Source organism: Aegilops tauschii, chromosome 5 (genome assembly GCF_002575655.3).
Source record: "Aegilops tauschii subsp. strangulata cultivar AL8/78 chromosome 5, Aet v6.0, whole genome shotgun sequence".
NCBI classification, from domain to species: domain Eukaryota; kingdom Viridiplantae; phylum Streptophyta; class Magnoliopsida; order Poales; family Poaceae; genus Aegilops; species Aegilops tauschii.
In genome coordinates this window covers 380,020,957-380,038,946 of record NC_053039.3, presented here as the reverse complement: position 1 = coordinate 380,038,946, position 17,990 = coordinate 380,020,957, and the positions used below count along the sequence as shown (strand labels likewise).

General features: G+C 48.7%; 1 protein-coding gene across 1 annotated transcript; it reads left to right on the top strand.

The window, feature by feature from the left end:
- Positions 1 to 1,753: 1,753 nt before the first annotated feature.
- Positions 1,754 to 8,213, top strand: LOC109786300 (cellulose synthase-like protein E6). Its single transcript, XM_020344879.4, has 7 exons — positions 1,754 to 2,260; positions 4,491 to 4,809; positions 4,966 to 5,106; positions 5,209 to 5,340; positions 6,502 to 6,714; positions 6,807 to 7,379; positions 7,467 to 8,213. The coding sequence occupies exons 1-7, from the start codon at positions 1,998 to 2,000 to the stop codon at positions 8,013 to 8,015; spliced, it is 2,190 nt and encodes a 729-aa protein (XP_020200468.1). The 5' UTR covers positions 1,754 to 1,997; the 3' UTR covers positions 8,016 to 8,213.
- The last annotated feature ends 9,777 nt before the right edge of the window (positions 8,214 to 17,990 follow it).

Genomic DNA, 17,990 nt, shown 5'->3' with positions numbered 1-17,990 from the left:
GGGTCTTCTCTCAACATTCAGGGATGATGACACAGGGCTTCGGAGATCTTATTGTGTTATGATTGTCTTAGGGTACTCTAAGTGTTCATGATTCTTTGTGTTTGCGTTTCAGTGTGCTTGTAAGGGTCAACTTTTTTGTACGGATTCGTGATATGAATGAAAAAATTCTAAAAATAATAATAATAACATGCGTATAGGTTGTAAGTGAGAAATTTCTTCCGTCCAGTCTCGTCTCGTTCCGTGGGACTTTCGTTAATTAGGACACAAAACTACCCACCTGGATTGCGTGCGTGCTGGTCGACCCAAAGCACAGGGCGTGGGGATCAGACATGCAACAAATCGTGCAACGCGCAAGGAGACCAGCGGCACATGCACGGCACGTACGAAGCCGCACGTTCTGGATGGCAGCAGACAGATATCGTCGCCCGCGCCCGCCCGGCCACGTACAGCGGCACACACGTACGCACGTCAGTGAAGCAGAAATAGGCGGCTGGTACGCTCGTCCGTCGCTACACGGCGCATCGAGCGCTCGCGGCCGGACACGGATGGACGAACAGGACGTGTGCTTCTTCGTCGGCGGTAGGCTGGTGCAGCTGCGTGCCGCACGCACACATTCCCTCGGTTGCGTCGCCGGTTTAGCCGGGGAAGAGAAGCCAGATAGCCGATCGATATCTACCTGTCAGTTACATAATTTCATAAAAATGCTGCCTACCATTAGATGGTAAGTAGATCCAAGGCCCCCGGCTGCTAACTGCCGACATACATACAAGTCAGATCGGAACCTGACACGCACTGTTAGTCTGGTCATAGTAAGGAGTAACATATACTATTATCATGCATATAATACTAGTGTATGATACATCCGTAGTGCATAGTATCATAAAATAGTATCATAGACGGTCTTATTTATTGCCATGCATGACACATAGTAGCATAACATTTATTATGTCACGGTATCTATCTATGTTACTATGACTCTTTCTCTCTTCTTTAATTATCTGTCATGTATATGTTACTAGTCTATGTTACTACCTGTATAGTGCATAGTAGTATACATTAGTATCATAAGTGGTCTCATTTATTGCCATGCATGACACATAGTAGCATCACATTTATTATGTTACGGTATCTATCTATGTTACTATAACCATCTCTCTTTTCTTTAATTGCCTGCCACATAAGCATGTTTGCAAGTCCCAAGTGCATAATACTACTTATGTTACCCCACTATGGCCAGCCTAAGCATGTTTGCGAGCCCCATGTACATGATAGTACTGTTGTTACCCCACTATGGCCAGCCTTACCCACGTTCTAAGTACAGTAATGCAAATTTGTGCAGGAACCCACCAACAGTCCGTATCTCCAGGAATGGACCGGCCGGGTCCCCGAGGACGACTCCTTGATCACTCATCAATGCTTCTTCCCGCTCTCGTGCGTAGTAGTACGTCAGGGAACCGACCGACGGGTCTTCTCCGTGGATTCAGCGAGCTGGTGATGATCGGTTGAAGCGCATCCATGCATGCGCATGAGACACTGCATGCCTGCCTCTGGAGGAGTCCTGGCACGTAACCAAGGCGAGCACCAGAGGAGGCCTACGTCCGCACGTATGCTGGTCGATCCAAAGGATTCAGCCGCACAGGGACAGAGCCGTGGGCTCAGAGCCGTGCACTGCGCGAGGAGACCGGCGCCATGTGCACGTACGCAGGCGCAGGCGCACGTTTTAGATGGGTGCACAGCACAGAGCCGCCAGAGCCAACTGTGTGTCCTATGGCCACGCGCGGGTGCGTGGCCAATTAGACGCCATCTGATCGAGAGAGAGAGCTGGACCGGCCCGGCTAGCCGCTAGCGTCACTGCTGATCGCAAGGCCTCCGGGCTCCGGCCTTCCCAGCCACCATATATGTGCGTGGCGTACGCGAGCGCCTCCAGCCACCATACACACACAAGCGTTCGAGACAGCTCTATCGATCGACAGGAGAGAGTGAGCTAGCTAGCATAGATGGAGAGGAGCAGGAGGCTGTTCGAGACGGAGACGCACGGGGGCCGGGCGGCGTACAGGCTCCACGCCGTCACGGTGGCCGCCGGGATCCTCCTGCTGCTGTACTACCGGGCGACGCGCGTCCCGGCCGCCGGCGAGGGGAGGGCGGCGTGGCTGGGCATGCTGGCGGCGGAGCTCTGGTACGCCGCCTACTGGGTGGTCACGCAGTCCGTGCGCTGGAGCCCCGTCCGCCGCCGCCCCTTCATCGACAGGCTCGCCGCCAGGTACGCGCCACGTCCCGTCCGTGCATGATCCGTCCGTGTTACGACGACCGGCCGACTCACCAACGGCGCGCGCGCGGCCGCATGGCATGATCGAGTCACATGCCACGCAGTTTTCTTCTTCTTCTTTTCTTCTTTGAAACAAGAGATAGTATATCATGCAGATGCGCGCAGGCGTACGTGCGTGCGTGCGTGTTTCCCTTGCTTACTCCTACCACTACTTGGTTGCCTACTAATCCGTACGTACGTAGCTGAGGTGACACGTCGTCGTCGCCGTACGTAGGACTTGTGTAGTACTACCAGAGAGAGTGCTGCTCATCTTGCCTGCCTTTATCTGAAGAAGAAGAAGAAACCGCCACGTCCCTCCCACATGCACTTGTCCGTGCGTGTGCCGGCCGGCTAACGGGCCGCCGGGCAGGACAGCTTTGCTTACCGTTGCCGGCCGGTAGTCCTGGCCATCTCAGGGCCGGCCCTGTCGGCCCATCCAGGCCCGGCCCTAAAATCCAGGGCCTAGGCCCGATGGGCTTGGCCATGGGCCGGGCTTGGGCCTGAGTTTTGAGCCCACCGGCAGGCCCTGGACGGGCTTGGGCTTGGCATATTGGCATTTTAAGGAAGAGGCCCGGCCCATGGCTTGATATACCGGCCGGCAAGGCAGCGGTCAGCCAGAACGGCAGTGATTAATGGCGTCCAGCGCGCGGGGACCTACGTACCTGGTCAGCACCTCAGTGGCAACGAAGGCAGAGCAAACGTGTGCTGTCGTGGCATGGTTGCACTGCCCACCAGTAGCTACACGAGTGCTGCTGTTGCCTCCTCCAGCGCCAACCCCTGGCTGGCTAGGAGTACACCGTGCGTGCTTGCGTCTACGTTAGCGTTACCTACCGCGGCGTCCCGATTTGTTTTGCGGGCCGCATGCACCACAGCGGGCGCGTGGACGGCCGCATCAGCACCAACCAATCTTAGTTAATGCATGGTCTGTGCCAGCGAGGTGGTGAGTGACATCTCATCAGTTCCATGCACAACAAGATACAGTAGATGATTTTGTCTTTCTCAATAAGATACTCCTATAGTGGAGTACTCCCTTTGACACTTACTTATTTTGGGACGAAGGGAGTATCAGTTTTCAGCAACCTTCCTTACGACAAGATATACAGGAAATACAAGAGCAGTTGGTTAGGACTTCCGGAAAGCAGTGCCTCAAAACACTGCAACGACTATAACATTTTTAAATTTCTAAGGCACTTTTTGGTAGCCCTTTAGGTTTTCCATCTAGTGGTGATTAATCATTTTTAATCTCTCACTAGTGGGCTGGGCTGAAACAAGATATGCCCCGAGAAAAACAAAAAATCGAAAGGAAGACACGCAATTTGTCACAATTCGAATGGGACCGCGCCCATGATCTGCAGTTTTGCATAATACATGAAGGCTTGCACTTTACAGATTTGTATGTGCGCTGACTAGGAATCGCCCCCCAAAAAAAGACTGGGATCGCCAAAAAAGAGTTCAGTTACACCAGAATTAGCAAAGGCGGTAAAATATACTCCCTCCGTCCCAAAATATAAGAACATTTTTCATACTAGTGTAGTGTAGTATGAAAAACGTTCTTATATTTTGGGACAGAGGGAGTAGCTAATGACTAATGCCACAAGATGACACGCTGTAGCATACGCAGTATTCCGAAATCACAGATTTGTCTTCTTATTTGATCAATACACGACAAAAAAACTTACGAACATGCCAAAAGCTTTGGTTATTTTCCCGCAAAAGAAAAAAAAACTTTGGTTATTTCCAAGTTTCAGATTTATACGTGTCTTTGTTAGAGAGGCAAAGACTGCTTTTGACAGTACATTAATCTTGTGAAAATGATGGAAGCTGACGGTGATGTCTATTAAGCATGATGTATACAAAAAGTCCTAGTACATTAGAGCAAATGCATTTACGACTGAATGACGCATACCACCCACCAGGTCGAAATCAGCGCTGAACACGCTGCAGAATTTAAATTTCAGTACGGTTGGCTGGTTTGGTCCAACCTCCGGGACTCATCAGCTGATAGGGTACACCGTCCCACTCCCATCATGGCAAACCAGAGAGCAATTTGCATCTCCTGGGTAGCAAAACTGAATTTAAAAACCAGTTAACCGAGAACCTGTGTTCATAACTTCATATACTTCATCATTCAAACATATATTTGTCATGCTCAGCACTAACACGGTTAATTTGTCATTTGAACAAGGCACGGAGAAAGGCTACCTTCTGTGGACATCTTTGTGTGCACTGCAGACCCCTATTCGGAGCCGCCAAGCCTCGTCGTCTCCACCATCCTGTCGCTCATGGCGTACAATTACCCGCCCGAGAAATTAAGCGTGTACCTTTCCGACGACGGAGGCTCGATTCTCACTTTCTATGGCATGTGGGAGGCCTCCTTGTTTGCAAAGCACTGGCTGCCATTCTGCAAGAGATATAACATTGAGCCAAGGTCACCGGCCGCTTACTTCTCACAGTCAGATGGGCATCAAGAATTGTGCACCCCAAAAGAATGGTCATTGATCAAGGTGAGTAGATATTAAGAATATCTCTCTTTTTTTAAAACACATGCATCAAATGGCTATTGAACAGGGAATGGGTTGACACACTGGTGATGACAAGATTATTATATATAGTGCTCAACATTTGGCATGGCAACTGATACTATTTCATCTTCTGGGCAGGACATGTTTGACGAAATGACTGAGCGAATAGACACGGCTGTCATGTCGGGCAAAATTCCTGAAGAAATCAAAGCAAAGCATAAAGGATTTCATGAATGGAACCAGGAAATCACCTCAAAGAATCACCAGCCAATTGTTCAGGTAGCTGTCATGCCTCCAGAATGGAGTAAAGGTTTCCATGATTTTGGAGTAACTTACATGGTATTCAGGAGTTTGAAGTTATAAACTTGTTTCTTTTGTTAGATTCTGATAGATGGCAAGGACCAAAATGCAGTTGATAATGACGGAAATGTGTTACCAACACTTGTTTACATGGCGCGTGAGAAGAGGCCTCAGCACCACCACAACTTCAAAGCTGGGGCAATGAATGCTTTGGTAAACTTACTAACCTTGCCCCGTCACGCTAAGTAGACAGTTTACTGTAAGATTCATAGTTTTCATTAGTAAACTCATTTTCTAATACTGGTTCTTGGCGAAATACTAGCTGCACCTGCACCATATTCTAATTCATAATTCCGAAGTTCTTGATAAACTGCATTATTGGACAAGAGTAACCAAAATGTTGTTCTCTGCTTTCTTCATTCAGTTTCACCTCATTGTATCACTAGTCCACAATAGAAATTTCCCAAGCATTTGAGAGAATGAAAGTTGATAAAATGCAAGAACCTCGATTCTTCAGCCTTTTGCGAAACAAATGAAGTGAATGTATGCTTAAAATATGTTGGTACAGTCTGAAATCCTCAATAGGAAAATAGTCCCTTGGCTTATTGTCACTGAATGTGTTGCAACGAGATGTGTGCCAGAATCAATAGGAAAGTTGATTGATGCCCCATCAGTCACTTGCGGTATGTCTATAAAGCTACACAGAGCACAAGGACTACATACCTCCTGTCACATGGCTCAAGTTCCTGAGGTGTGCTGGTTGTAGTATGCATTCATATGAGTAGCACCTGCAACAAATCAATGTCTGCTGCACAGCATTGAAATCCAAGTTGCAATTGGACTATGCTTATATACACACAAATTTGAGTAGATATTGTCTACTCATCTTCTAGTGACACCAAAGACATAGAGTAAAATCCAAAATGATCACCATATTCATGGGTGCATGCAAAACACAATGGTCAATACATGCATTCAAACGTATATCTGTTATCACAAATCATATGCATACACCCAATTTTTTTAGGAAGACAGTAGGTTTCCCTACTGTGATTTCTATAAATTTTGGGTTTTGAATGTACAGAAGCTACAAAGAAGTTAGCTAATACCATACACCCAATGTATGCACTTGCTGATACTTAAAAGCACTTGGTGATACACTGATCCCCTTCTTTTGCCCTCCGCCTAACAAGAGACAGTGAGAGGCTGAGAGTAGCTTGACACCACACCAATTTAGCTTACTGGAGTGGAATTGGTGTTTAGATGACAATTTTTTTGAGGGAATTATATGACAATTTTATTCCATGAAAGGTTGTAATGCTTTTGTCATAATGGACTTAATTAGAATGTGTCAATTTTTCCGCTGAAATGCAGATAAGGGTATCATCAGTGATAAGCAACAGCCCTATCATCATGAATGTGGACTGTGATATGTACTCCAACAACAACGATGCGGTCAGAGATGCACTGTGCTTCTTCCTTGACGAAGAAATGGGTCACAAGATTGGATTTGTGCAGTACCCTCAGAACTATAACAATCTGAGCAAGAATGATATATATGGGAACTCCCTCCATGTCATCAATGAGGTCAGCAGTGCCAAATTGTAACTTGAATTACATTCTCATGTTCTCCATTTATATTATATTATTGGCACTAACATGGCCACTCAATCTAATAGGTGGAGATGGGTGGTATGGACAGTTTGGGTGGCCCTCTGTATATTGGCACCGGATGTTTCCACAGAAGGGAGATCCTTTGCGGCAGGAAGTTCACAAAAGACTACCAGGAAGACTGGAATGCAGGGATCAAGGACAAATTACAAGAGAGCATAGATGAGACTGAAGAGAAAGCCAAGTCTTTAGCAGCCTGCACATATGAACATGGCACACAGTGGGGAGATGAGATTGGGGTAAAATATGGTTGCGCGGTGGAGGATGTAATCACCGGATTGGCAATACATTGCAGAGGATGGGAGTCGGTCTACAACAATCCTAAAAAACCAGCGTTTATGGGTGTAGGTCCAACGACACTTGCTCAGACAATATTGCAACATAAGCGATGGAGCGAGGGTAACTTATCAATTTTCCTTTCCAAGTACAACGTGTTCTTGTTTGGGCATGGAAAAACCAAGCTACGACATCAGATGGGCTACCATATCTATGGACTATGGGCACCCAACTCACTCGCTACGCTGTATTATGTTATCATCCCTTCACTGGCCCTCCTCAAAGGCACCCCCCTTTTCCCAGAGGTAATGATTCATGCTATGAAAAAGCCTCACCTTAGTTACATATATGTTTTGTATTAAAAACTGATGTAATATTCATGTGTCGTTCAGATTACAAGTCCATGGATTGCACCCTTCGTATATGTCTTCTGTGTGAAGACCATGTACAGCCTATATGAGGCACTATCATCTGGAGACACGCTGAAAGGATGGTGGAATGGGCAGAGGATGTGGTTGGTCAAAAGAATAACCTCGTACCTCTTTGGAGTCCTTGACAATCTCCGGAAGTTACTTGGACTGTCAAAGATGAATTTTGTGGTTTCACCGAAGGTAAGCGATGAAGACGAGTCCAAGAGGTATGAGCAAGAGATTATGGAATTCGGGTCGTCGGATCCAGAATATGTGATCATCGGGACTATCACGTTACTCAACCTTGTTTGCCTGCTGGGAGGGCTAAGTAAAGTCATGAAAGTTGGATGGAATAATATACACTTGGATGCACTTTTCCCCCAGCTCATTCTCTGTGGGATGGTGGTGATAACCAGTATCCCATTCTATGAAGCAATGTTCCTGAGGAAGGACAAAGGCAGAATACCATTCCCAGTTACACTAGCTTCTATTGGCTTTGTGATGTTGGCCTTACTGCCAGCAATAGTTTAAGGTCCCACAAGAGGCATCAGTGTGTAATTAAGTACTCAAGTTGGTATGGTTTATGGTTCTCTCGAAACACTTGCTCTGATAGTTTCATGTGCAACTGTATTTATATGTGGTGCAGCCCCGGGTTGGGCAGAGGCAATTTGCGTAAGCCCTTCGACTCGGGATTAACCATGGATCAAATTACCCCTGTGAAAATAAAAATGCCCAACCAGAAGATGTCAAGAACGCCGATGCAATCGACGACAGATCTAACTCAGTCTCCTCTAGCACTAGTAAAATCCCAGTATGGGAGCAACCTGTACAGAATCAGGGTTTTAGGTGGGCACATGAATACATTGGATCCAATCGTCTGCACCATTGAATAAAGAATGAGCCGTCCAGATTTAGCAAGGTGGCCAGGACATGGACATTTTGCATAAACCCTCTATTTTCATCCACAATGCTCCACCTAACCCCTTCTCATCCCCACCTGTACCCACCTCAAATCATGATCCCCTTTCAACCATCTCTCCCTCTCTTGTATCCTGTCATTTCTTAGATCTTGCCAACCAGAGCACTAACTAAGAGGAAACTCTTCACAATAATCAATCAAAATTGTACCGATGAAAAAATAGGTTCACAATACATTTTTTCTATATTTTCTTACCAACGTATTTGTGTGAATATTAACTATGAAAGTAACTTGTTGAAGACTTTCCAGTGCCCAAAATCACCACATCTATGTGAATCGAAATATTAGAGATTTCTTTACAATACATTTTACTAGGAAGCAACTTGTATAGGCAGTGGCAGAGCCAGGATTGGGGCAAGCCCCGGGCCCAAAATAGTTTTTGAGGTGAGGAAAAACTTAACGTACATAGTTACCTCAAAAGATACCCATACAAAATATGGCTCAATTGCACTAAAAATTTAGAATTTAAACTCGAAACTTAACGATACAACAAAATGGATAAAAACATAGTTGAAAACTACAAAGAACAGTACATGATGAAAAAGTGTACCAATCAATGGTTTGCTTCATCTGTGCCTCACATAACCTCATCAACGATGGAAGAAGAGCCAACACCTTCAAGACATGAAAAGCAAAATTTCATAAGAGAAGGCATAAACATCAAGTGAAACAATTATCACCTATATAAATATAAAAACTTACCATTTCGACAAGGTAAAAGCCTTTTGCGAGACCTATAAGTGATATACCCTAGACTGGTGAAAAAAAATCTCTTCATCTTATTTTTCTACAGTATGAAATTAAATTAGCAACTACATCAATTTGAGTTCAACAATACACTAGATATATGACTGGATACATATACACCCACTATTTCAATTAAATTTCAGTTCGGACCAGTTTATACACTGATATAAGTAGAACATGGTACAAGTGAAAAGCATCAGGGGAGCAGAGAAAACATCAAAGGAAACTACAAGGTGTTGCAGCTGGCAGTGAAGCAACCAGCAGGGATGGCGCGCCCGGGCGAACGACGCACAGGACAGAGGGGGCGGCGGCCGGGAGCCAGAGAGCAGGGGGAAAGTGGGGAGGGGGTTGGGGGGCGGAGGCATCGCCGGCGGCGCGAGCGCTGGAGTCTGGAGATTTGATCCTGTGTGTGTGCGACTCGGCGGCGGCCGCACGAGCTTTTTTTCAGCAACAGCACTGCGTTCCTCTCCCTCATTTTTTTAGAAAAACGTTCCTCTGCCTCGTGCGTGCGAGTAGATCGTGGGGCAGCCTTGCCTCGTTCGTGCGTCCGTTTCTCGTAGGACAGGCCATCAAGGCTTTGGGCTTTCATTTGTTTACTGGGCTGCACCCCGGGCCTGCAGAAAAAGCTATATAATTGTAGCCTGTTAAATTTTGCAAGCCCCGGACCTGGGCCCTGGGTGCCCGGGGCCCAGCTCCGCCCCGTATAGGACCAGACCATTAGGTTGAATCATGGCAAGCTAGCTACTTATGGAGCTCTACTTCAGGAGATATCAGAACACTCTTCTAGCTTTTTATCTTGTAATATAGGTCATGAATTTAGGAGCTCAAACTATGAAGCTCACAATCTAGCGAAACATTCTCTCTCCCTTGCGTTGGCCGTCATGTGTGGTTAGGCCATCCGGGAGATCTTCATTTCGTCTCTGTAAACATTATGACAAGTTAATAAAGTTTCGCGAGATTGTCTAAAAAAAAGGTGGATACAGAGGATCTAGCCATTTGGACCATTGGACAAAGATCCCAATGTACAGACAAAGCAAGGTGCCACTGGATTGTACTCGAATCACTGAGTGTTCTCACTCTGGATTTTAGATCTTTGTCTCACTTAGTTTTGTTGAATTAGTATAAGGTACCTGTTATATATTGCACTGTATGACCAACATCTGGATGGAGCCGGCCATCCAAAATAGTCTCCGTAATTTCCCTCATCCGAACATTTCAAACACGAATTACACATGAAATTAAACCTAGTATGATATATTACATGCATATTAGATAAGATTTAACAAGTTTCATCTAAACTACTCAAAATTTAACTTAACATAACTAAACTAAAATTAGGCTAAGTAGCGCACGACCACCTCGTAGGCATGGCCTCCAAGCCCACCGGCACCACAATTGTCACCGTCGTTTGAGTCTTCGTAGTCGTACCAGTGGAGGATACAACTCCAGCCGTCGCGGCATCTGTCCATGGCCGGGGCGTCACGCTCACGACGCAGACGCGCTCGGTCGCCTCTTCCACCTTGGTTGCTTCTTGTTAGCTTGGAGACGGTTCGAGCACTCGGTCTCAACCAGCCCGACAAGGAGGAGTTGCTACTTCAGACGGCGCCGACGACGGGCAACCATCTTCTTGGTGGTCCGGAACCGATCGAAGGCCCAAGCCTCAGTGAGGACCTAGAGCGGTGGCACGCCGGTCTTGGCGAACACTGCCAAGCACTGCACCCGGTGCCACTCCTGCCGTGCCTCCGCCTTGGTGAGACATCTCCCGACCCCCGACGACGAGGACGATGTGCGGTGCGAGCCACCACCGCTCAGATAGTAGTCGAAGCGGCTACGCAGCTTCGGCTGGGATGACTCTTGCTTCACTAGGGCCGGGCACCATTTGGCATTAGGGACGACTACATGCGGAGTCTAATCTGGACACTGTGGTTGCATAGAGGGGATGATGGCGCCGGACCCTAGTCCCTCAACGAGTTCCGCAGTGCAATCCGCATGTGCTGCTGGAACTCACCATTTGTCGCCACCGCACGACATTGGTGGCTACGACGGCTCCTCTGCCGAGTCCTCCCCACGAGGTTAGCCTAGTCGATCTCCTCCTCGACAACCACTTCTCCTTCACGGTGGACGAAGACGGACTCGGTGACTGGGGATAGTGCCGCATATTGGATCCGAAGCTCTCCTCAGACCCGGAGTCCTGCCATGGCGGAGGTTGCGTCGAGTGGTAGCTGCCCAGCAACCACCACGCCCCGGTGCGCTCGTTCTCCTCCTCGGGCATCTTCTTGTCCATCGTGATGGCCGTTGGAGGTGCAATGTGCGGTAGATTTAGGAGATGAGGAGGACTGGGTGAGGATAGGGCTTGGGAAGGGAGGTCAACCAACTTTAAAGCTGAAGTAAGCTTCTCGGGCGACGCGCCGGCCAGACTCAAATGCAGGTAGGCAACGAGCTGGTGAGAGCGGCATCAATGCTGAGGGTTCTAGACATGGGAAAGATGGGCCCAGGTTGTCGGATGCCGAGGCAGCGAAATGTCCAGACTCTCCCGCCCCCGATTTGGGGCCGACATTGGAATTTCGGATGTCCAAACCAGTCCAACCTAAAATGTGCGTCCGCATTGGAGGTCCGAAAGTGTTTGGACTGTCGGATCGAGGTGATTTGATGAGTCATGTTGGAGATGCCCTACGGGGCCACGGGTGTGGCCATGTCGGTGGGTGTGTGCGCGCGCGTGGAGTGGGGTAGTGGGACGGGCAATCCAGTCCACCAAACCAGTGGAGTATGGGGTGGGGAGGTCCACGCCTCCACCTGGTCGGCAGTACACTACAACTACATGCGTGTGCTCCTGTCCATCATCTACAGGAGTTCCGAGTTAGACAAATCACAAAAGACCGAGAGAGCGATAGACGAGACTGGAAGATGGAGAGGAGCAGGAGGCTGTTCGAGACGGAGATGCACGATGGCCGGGCGGTGTACAGGCTCCACGCCGTCACGGTGGCCGCCGGGATACTCCTGGTGCTCTACTACCGGGCGACGCACGTGCCGGCCGCCGGCGAGGGGAGGGCGGCGTGGCTGGGCATGCTGGTGGCGGAGCTCTGGTACGCCGCGTACTGGGCCGTCATGCAGTCCGTGCGCTGGAGCCCCCTCCGCCGCCGCCCTCTGAGGGACAGGCTCTCCGCCAAGTCAGTGCGACGTCCGGCGGCTGTATGCTCCGGCTGTGTCACGACAAAAAAAGTTCGGTTATTTCCAAAATTTCAGATTTTATATGCGTATATTTTTGATATAGACAGGCTCTTAAAAGCCAAACTAGTCCTGCGATGGTGATGGAGCTGACAGTAACGTCTATTTGTTAGCCTGTACCCCCGCCCGGATTGTGAGTTTGAGTTTGTGACCATACCACCACTCACGCGGTCAATAGTGTAAGGGAAACGTTTCTGGCCGGTCCGCCGGCTAACGCTCGCGCCGGTCGCTCGCCGGCCATCCGATCAACAACGCTTTACTCGCTGCTGGGCCGTCTGATCGAACAGCACACGAGGTCTCGCATCGCTCGCTAGCCACCACATAATCAGCCCACGCGTCTCTTATCTCGTTCTTTCTCTTGCGAAGCCTCTCAGCCACACGTTTTCTTATCTCCCCAGTCCTCACGTCTCTCGCGCAATGACTAATCTCTGCTTTCCCAATCTCTCTCTTCTGAGCCGCCGCGCGCCGCTTGAAGCCCCGATGAGCCGCCCTGCTGTTAGCCAGCCATCGCCGGCCGGTGCGCGGTGTGCTGCAACCAACAGGCCGCGGAGTTACAACGGCGATGCCACAACGCTTCAAACAAGCAGGCGGCCGTGTAGCGGAGCGGGAAGACGCGCATCTGCGAAGGAGAACACCTAGCCCGTTCCAGCTCCGCCGCTCGCCAATTGCAACTCTCCTATAGCCGGTTGCAGCTCTGCCACTTGCCGGTTCCAGCTCCGACACAAAAGGGATGCAACTCTACTATCTTGATTTTGCTGACCAGCCCAATTTTTGCCACCACCGCTTTCAATTTTTGATGGAACCAACAATCTTTTTGCTACAACTGTCTTTTGTTTTCGCTGGAACCAGCCCTAGTTTTGCTTCCACTGTCTTTTGTTTTTGCTGGAACCAGCCCCAATTTTGCTTCCACCGGCTTCGATTTTTGCTGGAACCAGCCTGCTTCCACCGGCTTCGATTTTTGCTGGAACCAGCCCCAATTTTTCTTCCACCGGCTTCGATTTTTGCTGGAACCAGCAATCCTTTTTTTGCTACCATCGGCTTTGTATGCAAGCGACGCCGCCGTCACCATTGATGCTGCAACATGCGGTGGGCAGCACCGGCGAGGGACGGTGTTGCGGTCGGCGCCGCGAAGCTACCATGGATGCAACACGGAGGCAAGAGAAAAGTTGCTTTGGTCAACGGCTTATTTATTGCGAGCGACGGCGGCAAGCATCGGCGGTGAGCATCTGCGGCGAGGCAAACGGGCGATGTCGGCGAGCGTGAGTCGGCGGCGGCCGAGGACGAGCGGGCGCTGGTCTCTTTCCTCTTTTCTTTTTCCCCTGCTTTTTTTGCTGCAGCGTTTTCTATAAGATTGACGAAGGAATCATACGGTCTACAACAGCTAGATCGTGCGGCCCACGCGGGACCGGCCGAAATTTCCAGCCGGTGCGCCGGCGCCTATCAGTCGCCATAACACATTGACTTGGTTAGGTGAGCTGGTTAATGCATGCTTGCTTGTTCTGCTCGGGCAGGAAAAAAAATCCTATGAGACCGGGTCTCACAGGACAACATGTAAGACCCTGTTAGATGGATGACACGTGGCCTCTCTAATCTCAAAGCACATAATCCCATTTTCATTAGCTTTGAATCCCAAATAGCTATTCCCGGGTGCAATCCCAACCTTCTTTCGTGGGCTCGAACAGGTACGTAGCTGTAGGGTTATTTTATCGCACACGTCCATGGCGGCCACGCCCAAGGACTCCGGCGACGGCCGCGCTCCAGGACTCACCAACGAGTACTGGACTACTTGTCCATGGCCGCGCCGACCGCGCCGAAGGATCTCGTCCCTGCCGTCGATTCAGAGGAGCTCGTCGTCGCCGGTCGCGCCTGTGGCGATTTCTCATCCATGACAGGCCGCTCCAGAGGACCTGGACGGACTGCACGTCCATGATGGCCACATGGCACGTTGCTGGCCTGTCGGGTTCATGCCGGCCACGTGCGAAGATGGTCGCCGAACCAACTCTTCGTCGACCGCGGCCCCGAGATGCATCAAGCTGCTCCATGTCACTCACGCTCTACCTGGACGTCATCAGCATGTTCGTGTCATCCCTGGTCTGCTGCAACTACTGCGGGCTGCTGAGCACACCTAAGCTTTCTTGGCTTGATTGCAGGCATATAGCTTGGACATCCGAAGTTCATGGTGCCCATGATCCCTCTAGACATGTACAATCACTATAAGTTCATGTAGAATCTGGATGAACATATACTGCTCCGTGCACATTTGTTTGCTCTCCTGTACAACCCCTGAGCAGTGCAAAATGTGTACAATGCTTATTGAAGCATGCATGAGAAGATACATATAATTTGTGTCGATGGGTTTTGATGGCATGATGGTCCATCTAACATCCACCAAAAGTTTAGTATTTCTGTGTACATGTCTATAAGGACGTGACGCATTAGCTGACTCTGGAACCAAGGGCCGGGAGTTCGCCGTCGTGGACAAGTGCGGCGTCACATAGCAGCTGGATGCATCTTGCCGCACGGATGCCATTGCGCTCTGCCGGGTTTCTGCGCAGCCATACACAAGAAGCCGTCGTAGCATCGTGCCACACGGGCACCGGCGACGAGATCGTTCGCCGCCGCCATGGCGGCCATGGACAAGGAGTCGTGGTAGCATGGAGCCACGCGGCCGCCGGTGACGGGGCCGTTCGAAGTGGCCCTGGACGACAAGTGTTGGTAGGGAGGTCTTGTGCGGCTGCCACCGCCGCCGCCGCCGAGTCATTAGGCGCTGTCATGGAAGAGCTCCGCAGGAGAAGAAGCGATCCCTAGCCCCGGAAAATGCCAATGGTGGCCGCGCTACAGGCAGGCCTTAATCTCAGTCGTCGGACCACCATGGGGATCCGCGCGGGCAGGGTATAGGGCACGTATTCGATTTATTTTTGGGCTGTATTGGATCAGCGATGGCCCACGCACATGCAAAGGCAGGTAGGCCTCTTACACGCACCTGACATGTACGCACATAGTTGGTCCCGGACTCGCGGTAGTACTCCTGCACAATGCGCGTGGATACCTGTACGAGCTGTTCATGCACGTCGTGGACGTTTTGTGGCCGAGCGAAGAGCACCAACACGCAAAGGTGCCTACGTGCAGCATTTGGGTCCAGTGAAACACCAAGTGTTTACCACTACGTTACTAATCAAGTTTTTGGGCCTGTTAATTATGATGTTTGATTGCACCATCGCACTGGCTACAGATGTGCTTAAAATCAATAAACACTAACATCGAACTGCAGTTTGTGTCATTTGTACCAGCCAGGATAATCCAAGCAACCTAGTTACACGCGTTATTATATTGAATCAGATAGATCAATCAGTTTTATCCCCGGGTAATCACGCTTATATGTACAAGTGTTCTGAATTAGCCTTAAATTTTAAGTTTCAGAAGAGAGGCCCGATCCAGTGCTACAGCTAACCGCCACGATATGTGCTTCCCTTTCCACAGTCTGTCACTTCCCCGAATTTACTATGCCCTCCCAAGAAAAAGTTTTGGGGGGCAGCGCTTCCATCACTTGTCACTTCGCAGTCCAACGGCATGTGTTCGTCCAGCATGCAAACTGCTCATCTAGGAGACTAGGCGGAGTGGCGCGCACACATACAGGATGAGCAAGGAAGAAACCGATTCAGTTAACATGCTCCATTGCTCACACGATCGATTTAATGCTAACTTTTTCACTGGGTCATTCGTTATTTTCTTCGGTTTCAAGTCATAATCTATCTCTTTTTTCCCGTGATTATATTTTAGAAAGGGAGTAAGCATGGAACCCAGTCAACCAGCGCCTGCAGATACGTAGCTCTAGACCATGGAACTCAGCAACACCCACGCTACTCTGCTACAGACATTCAATGCCTGTACCACACCTGTGCTCGACAGAGGGCGCGTGCTCTCCCCTGCCAGCTAGTTTCAAAGTGCAATGGAGAATCCTACGAAAGCTATGGCATCTTATTGTCAATTCATCTGGTGTAACAACACGCCCTGTTTAAAACGATAAGCCTAGCTGCCATGCCATGACCGAGTTGAATAGATTGACAAAAAATGAACTCGTATGAACCTAGTTGCCATGTCACACATAAATAAATGGAGAAAAATCATTTGCATGGCTAAAGTTGACACAACTAAGCATGCTATCACAACTTCTTAAAAAACAGCAGTTTGATACTGGAAACAACAACGTAGCCAATGTAGTTTGCACAGAATAGACAAGTGCGTTTAGAAATAAAAAGGAACATTAATTAGTATTGACACACCCCTGTCCAGCAGCCTGATCACATGCGCAGATAGCAAAACAACCATTTTTTTGTTTCAGCGGCAGCAACTACATTTCGCGCTAGTGGGCACAGTACATGGATTAAGAAAACTATGTTGTATACGCTAGCACCGACAAAGTAAACCACTGGAACATCACAATCAGTTCAGGCAAGTTGTTCCACTACAAGAAAGACAAAGTTTGCAACATTTGTCTAGAAACATTACAAAGGATCAGCACAACAATCCTTAGTCTAGAGGAAGTTTGGTTCGAATGGACCGCTCTTTTTAGCGCCGCAAGCATTGCAACGATGGCCGACCACCCCATAGTTTGTGCATTTCGGAAATTTCCTTGGAGCCTTCGGCACATCACCTCTTTGGGGGCAAGTTGCACCCTTGTGGCCCTGCACTCTGCAGATCGTGCAAAACCCAAACCCAGTTTCCCATGAGTATAGGTTGTAGAACTCATAAGCCTCATCCAATGAATCAAAACTTGTGCCAATTTTGGGATTGACAACATGCCATCCCCCTTCTCTGCGTAAGCGCGCACAGATTATTCAAGAGTTGTCTTCCTGTCAGGGTTCATCTCCCTCTCATCAGGTGCTTTCCCAATCCTAACCTTGAAGCAATGTCTCACAACAAAACAGACAGAATTATAAAAATCGACAGACAGTGTACAAACAAAAGGATTTGCACCAAACAACGTGCAATGCAATGCTAATCACCAACGCCAAAATAAGAAGACCACCCGCTGCAGTTTAAAACTAAAAAAAATCATGTACACCCAACTGACACTTGGAAATCCCCTAAACCAGGGTCTCTATGGAAAAGAATGGACCAACCAACCACTGTCACTGTTTTTGTTCTCCAAGCACATGTATCAAAGAGAAATCTTCCAAATATCAGGTATTATACCAATTCTAATTCAGTCGTGTCCCGCCCACCAAAAACCATACTTCATCACAAATCTTCCGGATAAATAATTATTACACCACTACTTACTTATTGCCGTGCCTTCCACTGAATCCAAATTCACCAAATAAACACTACGATATGAACTGAATCCGGACCCAATCCAGCCGATGCTTGGAAATCCCCTAAACCATGGTTGTGTATGCCACAAAAAATGGACCAATTTGTCACTCTCACTGGTTTTGTTGTCCAAGTACATGTATCAGAAGCAATCTCCCTAATAATAAATATCATACCAATTCTAATTCAGTACTTTCCATCCCACCAAAAACAATACTTCATCACAGTTCTTGCAAATAACC

Excerpts from the sequence above, each read along its gene's own strand:
- LOC109786300 (XM_020344879.4), top strand. The coding sequence starts at position 1,998 with ATGGAGAGGAGCAGGAGGCTGTTCGAGACGGAGACGCACGGGGGCCGG. Across the intron at positions 5,107-5,208 it reads ATCACCAGCCAATTGTTCAG|ATTCTGATAGATGGCAAGGA; the intron begins GTAGCTGTCATG and ends TTCTTTTGTTAG. Across the intron at positions 5,341-6,501 it reads CTGGGGCAATGAATGCTTTG|ATAAGGGTATCATCAGTGAT; the intron begins GTAAACTTACTA and ends GCTGAAATGCAG.